The sequence below is a fragment of the Doryrhamphus excisus genome, unplaced genomic scaffold (genome assembly GCF_037039965.1).
Source record: "Doryrhamphus excisus strain RoL-2023G ecotype Guam unplaced genomic scaffold, RoL_Dexc_Guam_v1.1 HiC_scaffold_24, whole genome shotgun sequence".
Taxonomy (NCBI): domain Eukaryota; kingdom Metazoa; phylum Chordata; class Actinopteri; order Syngnathiformes; family Syngnathidae; genus Doryrhamphus; species Doryrhamphus excisus.
This window is the reverse complement of record NW_027621862.1, coordinates 3,069,497-3,079,731: the sequence shown is the minus strand read 5'-3', so window position 1 is coordinate 3,079,731 and position 10,235 is coordinate 3,069,497. Positions and strand designations below refer to the sequence as shown.

The 10,235-nt window shown below is 41.0% G+C and overlaps 1 protein-coding gene across 1 annotated transcript in view; it reads right to left on the bottom strand.

Moving 5' to 3' along the window:
* Nucleotides 1-200: 200 nt before the first annotated feature.
* The window catches only part of nrg3b (neuregulin 3b), a 241,533-nt gene continuing 231,498 nt past the window's right edge, over nucleotides 201-10,235 (bottom strand). The window contains exons 8-9 of the mRNA XM_058061816.2: nucleotides 9,858-10,040; nucleotides 201-964 (exon numbers count right to left, since the gene is read on the bottom strand). Coding sequence (XP_057917799.2) covers nucleotides 583-964; nucleotides 9,858-10,040 — 565 coding nt within the window. The 3' untranslated portion in view covers nucleotides 201-582. The remainder of the gene's footprint in view (nucleotides 965-9,857; nucleotides 10,041-10,235) is intronic.

Genomic DNA, 10,235 nt, shown 5'->3' with positions numbered 1-10,235 from the left:
ATCACCCTTTATATTCACCTTTATTTTTTGGTTTTCACCACATTGCTAATGCTAGCAGCCAAATTACTTCATTATGTTTTTTGACTACTAATGAACCATAATCTACGCCAAAACAGTCATCATTTAGCGATGAGCGATATTCGAACTGTGATGACTGTCGTCGAAAAATTGTCTTGAGATGACCAAAAAAAACAGAAGACCTCCATTAACATCTTTATTTTGTCACAATGGTATGTCAAATATATATACGTCTATGTGACATATATTAGATGACATATATAATTTCATTTCTTTACAATAGAGAAACAACATAGAGACACACTATTTTGGTTTCTAGTTAGAAGCTCCCTTTAAATAGTGGCGTTTGTTTTTTGTTTTTGTTTTTTTTTTTTACCCCATCAGTCAGTTTGTTGTCCTTTTTATGAGTTTATTCACAATGTGTGCTTGTTTTTGTTTTGTTCATATAGTTTGTCTTCCGCGGATCAATCGGTTCCGTATTGGTCCATGTGGCCACATAGACGGTCCCAACAGGAAAAATGGTATCGGAACTGATGTCTTTGAAAGTTTGCAAAATTAATCCGATCAACTTGAGTTTCCCCTGCTGTTGGCATTCTTGACGATCTCTAAACCTCCGTTATCGGAATACTGGAACTTTTCTCCTGATGCCGAAGACTTGGTCACGGGGATTGAAAGTTCTGAATCGAGTTCTACGGCGATCTCAACGGAGGATGTCTGAGCTCGAACGGAACGCCCGTTTTGGCTCTGTTTGTCCACATCTGAATTCCTTCCCTCAAGATCACATGCCTGGAGTGACGGGATGATGGGAACGGAGCGGGTGCGAAGGGAAGGCGGAGGGAAGTTGCTTCCTTTATCCAGACGGGTGCAAGGGACCTCGGTCCATCGCTTTTTGAAGTGGGAGGTCCTGCTGAGGATGGTGGTCACCTTTCCTCCGGTAGCGTCACACCTTGAGTTGGAAGACACAAGCAGAACCATGTAAATAATCGCCATGTGACAAACAAAAAGTAATATTTTGGGGTTCGGACCATGGGGGTCATGTTGTGTATGTGTCAGAGTTTGGCCTGTATTGTATGAACCAAAAGCCAAAATGCTTTGACAAAAACAAACAACTGACCACTAAGCTAAATAGCACTAAATAGGAATGGAACATTTTGCTTACATTAGCCACATTTACATGAGTTTTTCTCTTTCCGAATGGAATCTTTCCGAATTATCTTTCCAAAAGCAATGGTATACATGGAAAAGAATATTCCAATGGCATGTCTACATGCACCGCTATAATCAACCAGAATAGTCAATGGGGCATGCCCAGTAAAACGTAAACAACATCACGTGATCCGTGGCTATTGGAATATTTGGGTCCATGTAAACGTGGCTATTGGAATATTTGGGTCCATGTAAACGTGGCTATTGGAATATTTGGGTCCATGTATACGTGGCTATTGGAATATTTGGGTCCATGTAAACGTGTCTTTTGGAATATTTGGGTCCATGTAAACGTGTCTTTTGGAATATTTGGGTCCATGTAAACGTGGCTATTGGAATATTTGGGTCCATGAAAACGTGGCTATTGGAATATTTGGGTCCATGTAAACGTGGCTATTGGAATATTTGGGTCCATGTAAACGTGGCTATTGGAATATTTGGGTCCATGTATACGTGGCTATTGGAATATTTGGGTCCATGTAAACGTGGCTATTGGAAAATTTGGGTCCATGTAAACGTGGCTATTGGAATATTTGGGTCCATGTAAACGTGGCTATTGGAATATTTGGGTCCATGTATATGTGGCTATTGGAATATTTGGGTCCATGTAAACGTGGCTATTGGAATATTTGGGTCCATGTAAACGTGGCTATTGGAATATTTGGGTCTATGAAAACATGGCTATTGGAATATTTGGGTCCATGTAAATGTGGCTATTGGAATATTTAGGTCCATGTAAACGTGGCTATTGGAATATTTGGTTCCATGTAAACATGGCTATTGGAATATTTGGGTCCATGTAAACGTGGCTATTGGAATATTTGGGTCCATGTAAACGTGGCTATTGGAATATTTGGGTCCATGTATATGTGGCTATTGGAATATTTGGGTCCATGTATATGTGGCTATTGGAATATTTGGGTCCATGTATATGTGGCTATTTATTGGAATATTTGGGTCCATGTATATGTGGCTATTGGAATATTTGGGTCCATGTAAACGTGTCTTTTGGAATATTTGGGTCCATGTAAACGTGGCTATTGGAATATTTGGGTCCATGTAAACGTGTCTTTTGGAATATTTGGGTCCATGTAAACGTGGCTATTGGAATATTTGGGTCCATGTAAACGTGTCTTTTGGAATATTTGGGTCCATGTAAACGTGGCTATTGGAATATTTGGGTCCATGTAAACGTGGCTATTGGAATATTTGGGTCCATGTATATGTGGCTATTGGAATATTTGGGTCCATGTATATGTGGCTATTGGAATATTTGGGTCCATGTATATGTGGCTATTTATTGGAATATTTGGGTCCATGTATATGTGGCTATTGGAATATTTGGGTCCATGTAAACGTGTCTTTTGGAATATTTGGGTCCATGTAAACGTGGCTATTGGAATATTTGGGTCCATGTAAACGTGGCTATTGGAATATTTGGGTCTATGAAAACATGGCTATTGGAATATTTGGGTCCATGTAAACGTGGCTATTTATTGGAATATTTGGGTCCATGTAAACGTGGCTATTGGAATATTTGGGTCCATGTATACGTGGCTATTGGAATATTTGGGTCCATGTAAACGTGGCTATTGGAATATTTGGGTCCATGTAAACGTGGCTATTGGAATATTTGGGTCCATGTATACGTGGCTATTGGAATATTTGGGTCCATGTAAACGTGGCTATTGGAATATTTGGGTCCATGTAAACGTGGCTATTGGAATATTTGGGTCCACGTAAACGTGGCTATTTATTGGAATATTTGGGTCCATGTAAACGTGGCCTCAGATCACATTGAGTGTTCCCGCTGCCTTATGAGACCCAGCTAGTCTTATTGCTTTGAGAGACTCTTTGTAGCATAAAATTTCCCCCCCCCTCGTCTTAGAAGGGGAAGCCAGAGGTAAATCTGGGCAGATCAAATATATCTAAAAATAAACCCCCCCGACTCCCCATTTCAAATTTCCCTTCAGTGAGGTCCTTATCTGAGATGGGTAAATATGTTTTGACACCGGATAATAAAAGTGACAAGGCTAGTCAGGGGGGTAGCTAGGGGGGTGTTTGGTGGGGGCAATTTGTTGTATCAGTGGAAGGGGCATTCCCGAGTTTTGTACACCTTTATCCTCCCTTTTGCTGCACTATCGTTACAATCTTCCCTTATTTTACCTCTCTCTCATCCACTCCTCTAAGTAACCATGGCAACTAGGAAGAAGGGAGCAGGAGGTAAGCCTGGTTGTATGTCTGTTCGGTCCGGAATTGGGTCACTTTAACCTCGTAAAAGGCCAGCAATCTGCATTGATTACTAATGAGAAGCATTGAGGCATACAAAAACATGGTGTTGACGAGAAAAAGAACCAGACAGATGACGCTTGTCGTCACTAGGGTCACAGGGTGTACACCATGTACACCCTGGACTGGTAGCCAGCAGGGCACATATAGACAAACAACCATTCACACTCACATTCATACCTATGGACAATTTAGAGTCGCCAATTAACCTAGCATGTTTTTGGAATGTGGGAGAAAAACGGAGTACCTGGAGAAAACCCACCCATGCACGGGGAGAACACAAAGCCATATAAACATCAAGGCTGTCCGATCAGTTCGATATCTGCCCACCAAAAATCAAAAATTATATAATTGAAGTCCAAAAAAAAAGACATTGGAGCAGAGTTCAAAACTTGCCATGCACACTCTTCCGGTGGTAGCACAAAACTGGTGAGGTTTTATACGACCAAACTGATTGCACATCGGAAAAAGGATTTTCAGCAACAACTTTTCCAAATCATAAGAAACTCCCATTGGACGCCAAAAAGCCATTGTCTGGAACAGAAAAGAGCCAGCCCCCATTGGTAGGGCACATATAGTCAAACAACCATTCACACTCACATTCATACCTATGGACAATTTGGAGTCGCTAATTAACCTAGTATGGTTTTTGGAATGTGGGAGAAAACCTACCCATGCACAGGGAGAACATTAAGCCATATAAACAATAAACATCAGGGTTGTCCGATCAGTTGGATATCGCTTCGATATCTGCCCACCAAAAAATCGGATAATATCATTGAAGTCCAAAAGAAAAGACATTGGAGCAGAGGTCAAAACTTGCCATGCACACTTTTCCGGTGGTAGCGCAAACCGGGGAGGTTTTACTCATTCATTCATTCATTCTGTACCGCTTTTTTCTCACGAGGGTCGCGGGGGTGCTGGAGCCTATCCCAGCTGTCTTCGGGCGAGAGGCGGGGTACACCCTGGACTGGTGGCCAGCCAATCACAGGGCACATATAGACAAACAACCATTCACACTCACATTCATACCTATGGACAATTTGGAGTCGCCAATTAACCTAGTATGGTTTTTGGAATGTGGGAGAAAACCTACCCATGCACAGGGAGAACATTAAGCCATATAAACAATAAATATCAGGTTTGTCCGATCAGTTGGATATCGCTTCGATATCTGTCCCCCCCCAAAAATCAGATAATATCATTGAAGTCCAAAAAAAAAAGACATTGGATCAGAGTTCAAAACTTGCCATGCACACTCTACCGGTGGTAGCCTTCTTACATAATAATAAAAGTATGTATGATCTGTGCTGATATCGGATCAAGTCCAAAAAAGTCCAAAAAAAAGACAGACAAAAAGTGCAGAGTTCAAAACTTGCCATGCACACTCTTCCGGTGGTAGCGCAAAACCGGGGAGGTTTTACTGTTGCTGACAATTATTTTCTGTGGTGGGGAGAACACAAAGCCATATAAATCAGGGTTGTCTGATCAGTTGGATATCGCTTCGATATCTGCATCCCAAAAATCGGATAATATCATTGAAGTCCAAAAAAAAAAGACATTGGATCAGAGTTCAAAACTTGCCATGCACACTCTACCGGTGGTAGCCTTCTTACATAATAATAAAAGTATGTATGATCTGTGCTGATATCGGATCAATATCAGATGCTATTCAAGGCCGCAATACCAGAATCGTATCGGAAGTGTAAAAGTTGTATTGATTGTAAACTCTGATTCTTTCTACTTCTTTTCAGACATGTTTAATAGTGCAAATGGAATGGAAATTCAGCAAAAGTAGGCAAACCTTGCCATTATCATAAAGTCAGTGCGTCTCACTCTGGTGCTGATTGTATTGCCTCGCTTTGCATTTGTTTTTCTGCTTGTGGAGAACTAGGAAAAGTTCACTTATGAAATTTGAGTTTGAGAACTTGTGAGGTTAACTTCCATCAAGGCTAACTCTCTGGAGAATTCATGTTAAAAAGGAAACATGACTGTCATTGAGCCTCACATTTCACACTAATTCTCTTTCAAAATGGAGACAAAAGCCATGACCTCGATTGGGGGGGATACGCTCATTCAGAATTTGGAGCTTTTGCACAGAAAAATATACATTTTTTGGAAATAGGTCACATAAAGGCAGCGTTATCCTTCGAGGCGCCGCTTTAAGGGTGCGGAATACGTGAGGGACACTGCTGCTGCTTCTGCTGCTGCTTTAATGACGGGAAGGTTTTTGATAAAGTGGCACAGGCTGACGCCAAATTAGTGTGTTTCCAAGTCGCAATTTCTTCAGCATCGAGAAATAAAATAAAGTCTTCTCAGGGTTGTTTAATTTTGAGGCTTTATTGGGCTCCTTGACGTTCTGCTTTCTGAGGAAGCGCCTTTGCTTGATGCTAGGCAACGTAACACTAAAAACAACACGGGCAGACACAATACATGATACTTTTATCTTAAATCTTATCTTTTATTCATTTGTATTGAGTTTTGGTCTCCTATAGAGCAGCTCCACACAATAACCCGCACAGAAAACGTTTTAGATCATCCAGAATCTGCACCTATTCCAGTTGTATTTTCTTTGATTTGTGCTTCCTACCAAAATCATCTGTTTTAATTTAATTTATGGCCACTCCGCTGTAATTAGCGCTTTCTAAGTACGAACCATATAAGGAAGTCTGCCCTCTGTGACATCACAAAAGGAGCAGTTTTACCACACCTTTTGAAACAGAGCGTTCAGAACCATCCCAAAGTTTTTTTAGGGCTCACTTCCAAATACACAAACCTAATTTTCTGACATTTTGGCATCGTTTAAAACAAGAATACAACATTCTAACAACATTTATAGGTCAGAAAAGTGGGTAAGCATAACAGTTTAAGTCCAGTCTTAAGTCTTAAACAGTTTAAGGACCAGTTTAAATACTGTATATATTTTTTGTAATTGTTAGAACCGACACTTTTACAGGTCAAAGTCCACCCAGATTTTTTTTTGGTCTATCAGCTATCAGTAACTCGGCCAAGGTCACAAGGTCACAAGGTCAATGGAGGTAGTCTCAACTATCAGGAAACTTAAACCGTTAACTGTTCGTTGGTGTATCCTATTCACCATAAAATGTACATAATTGCTACTACTCCTCATATTTCACTTACTAATGACCAAATTTGGTCGCAGGATTATTACAGTACATCTCTCAAACCCTTGCAGTCACTTCAAAAATGCACGATAAAAATTTCTGAGAAAAGACCATCCAGTTTTCGCCATCGGTTTTACACAAAAAAACTACTCTGCTGGGAAAACATGGTCAAATCTGTGTTTTATTTATAAAATCAATAACGGTTTAGCAGTTTGTCAACATCCGAACAGCTGTTCATAGACGAACTCGAGGTACTAACGATGGTGGGGGGATGCATTATTCCAGTTATTAACAGTACTGACTAGTACTGCTGTCCACTGTGTTCCCACTATTTGGTTTTATATATGTATACTTTTAGTAAATGGGATTAGAACGAGGTATTACAGATGAAAAATAGCCTTTTGGCTAATTCTGTCACATTGACAGCAAAAATAGTAATATGCACTATCCCTTGTGAATAAATAAATAAATGACTAAAATTGGTCTGATCTGGTTTCAATCAATCTCGGCTAAGAGGCTGAGACTCTCAGCAGATAGAAGGGTGACTCATAACGAAGCTAAGTGTGCGTGTGAGATTAATTAATAAGAACAGAGTGTCTTTGTTCCGAGCGAAAGGTCTTGTAAGTGTGTTATCTCTCTGGTGTAGGCAAGCTGCAGTACCCATCCAGAACAGAACACAGTGGAAAATATTAAATTCCTAACATAACACTATAACAGTCTTGTAAAATTACATTTTTTTTTATTTATTGCTCCCAGGTTCTACCATATCTTACTTATTGTGTGGCAATATGGGGTAATAACTATAAAAGCAATCTTCACTCGCTAAATGTACTGCAAAAAAGGCCAGTAAGGATAATTCATAATGCCGCCTACAGAGAACATACTAACTCCTTATTTGTAAAATCACAAATACTTCAACTTGCTGATATAGTTCATCTTCAAACAGCTAAAATAATGTATAAGGCTGTATTATGGAAAGCAGGAAGTGAACAAATATAACAGTTACTGATTGTAAAAGTACCAGATGGAGGGGTAGGATTTAATAAGCTTTGCTTCTTCCTACTCCTTTTGGACATGTGGAACTGTGAACTGATTATGGGATGCATTCAATTGTAATCTGATGCAATGAAATAAAACCATTATTTTTATTATTTTCTATACAAAAATGTATACTTGTATCCACTTTAGTAGGTTTTCTGCAGCTAGCCGCTATTTCGGTTTGTATTTATTTAAGTTATTTGGTAAACTTGTCCTGTAATGTATGCGGTGCATTTGACAAGACGGCTGTACAGGCTTGTGTTACTTCAGTCACTCACATTTCGTATGCATGTCATCCAATATGTTTTTTAAAGTCTTCAATGATGTCAATATCATGATATATCGTAGATTTCTGGTATATAGTCTTTGAATAATAATAATGTACAAAATTACTCCAAAGGTCCCACATTGATCTAAGTGTGTTTTTGCACGGTCTCGCTAACTAGCTAACTAACTTCACAGATAACCATTTATTAATGTGGCATTAGAATTCATGTATTATTCATTTGGAAAAAAAAGTCAATAGAATCCTGAATTTACATCCATATCCATCCCAAAATGTCACTTCACTCACCTTTTGATGACAAATCTGAGCAAGGATTTGACAAAAGTGAGGCTTCTTTTCCAGTGAAGACCATCGCAGTTAGAAAGTCTAAAAGTGATTTAAGCCCTTAGATAGCCGCCTGGTGAGTAGTAGAAAAGTCTACTTTTCAAACCAGCTGCTGAATCTAAAATTGTGTCAAAGTAGTGGAAAAGTAGGACGAGGTACTGTCCTGACTTGCAATGAATCTTGAGAACTCGAGGATGTCCGTTACCAGACTTTTATTGTGTGATGTCCAGAATGAGGTCACTGCAGTCTTCATAAGAAGGCAATCATGGAAGTCTAACGATGATGAGTGTTTAGTATTTCTTATGTGATCTTTGTAATACAATTGATTCCACATACAGAAATGATGTGATTCTTGTTGAGAAGTATAGTAGGACATTTAGTTGACTTTAGTTTAAGGTGTTAGGGCGGCACGGTGGTCGAGTGGTTAGCGTGCAGACCTCACAGCTAGGAGACCAGGGTTCAATTCCACCCTCGGTCATCTCTGTGTGGAATTTGCATGTTCTCCTCGTGCATGCGTGGGTTTTCTCCGGGTACTCCGGTTTCCTCCCACATTCCAAAAACATGCTAGGTTAATTAGCGACTCCAAATTGTCCATAGGTATGAATGTGAGTGTGAATGGTTGTTTGTCTATATGTGCCCTGTGATTGGCTGGCCACCAGTCCAGGGTGTACCCCGCCTCTCGCCCGAAGACAGCTGGGATAGGCTCCAGCACCAGTGACACTCTTGAAAATGAATGAATCAATAAAAATGGCAGTACATATACTGCATATATAACTACGCATCAACCAATACAATACACTACCAATGTATGATGTAGAATATTAACCGACTACTATGCGAGCTCAAAAGTCTCACTAGTGGTCTGAATGTGAGTCCGTCCGTCCGTCCATCCATCCCTCCATCCATCCATCCATCTTCTACCGCTTATCCTCACGAGGGTTATGGGGGGTCCTGGAGCCTATCCCAGCTGTCTTCTTTAGGCGAGAGGCGGGGTACAACCTGGACTGGTGGCCAGCCAGCCAATCACAGGGCACATATAGACAAACAACCATTCACACTCACATTCATACCTATGGACAATTTGGAGTCGCTAATTAACCTAGCATGTTTTTGGAACGTTTTTGGAGGAAACCGGAGTACCCTGAGAAAACCCACGCATCCACACGGAGAACATGTAGGTGGAATTGAACTCGGGTCTCCTGCATGCTAACCAATTGTCCACCGTGCAGCCCGTTTTATTTGGAAAAAGCATGGCAGCAGGGCAGCAGCAACACGCAGACACCAATCTCCGATTTGGCCGCCACCACCAGGATGCGACCCAGCAGTTTGGGATCAAGACAGTTATCCCGATGAGTTGTGACAGCCTGGCATGAAGGAGTTGCTCAGCAGATCACATTTCATAAGCTGTTACAGACCCAAAACGTGTGGGGGGGAGGGGGGGGGGGGTCATAAACTCATTTCTCGCCAAATTATCCCTCCGTCTCGCCAGTTTAACCCCTGAACCGGGCGGCTGACCTCGGCCCGGAGAGAGTTTCCCTCAAGAGGGTGGAAAGGAAAAGCAAAGTTTTCACCTTCTTAAAGACTCCAAGTGGTTTGACTCCGCCTCCTCGTCTTGCAAGTGCTTGTACACGTGACCTCTCGATGCGTCCACGAGATTGGACGACAGTTTCAGCTTTCCTCTGGAAACGGGCGGTGTCCTGAAGTGATTGCTCTCCTTCCGTTTCAGCACCGGGCTGAGTGAGAGGGAATTGCTCCTGGAAAAAACGGAAGGAAGCATGTGGATGAATATCGGGGATTTAACACAGCTGCATGGATTCACGCCGCGATCGCTAATCCGTTGTAAAATCTTTATCTCTTCCTTGTTTGGGAATGACCTTTCGGTTAAACGCCCATGAGGAGGGAGACCAAATTTATAATGCACATTAAAAAAAAAAAAAACTACGGCACGG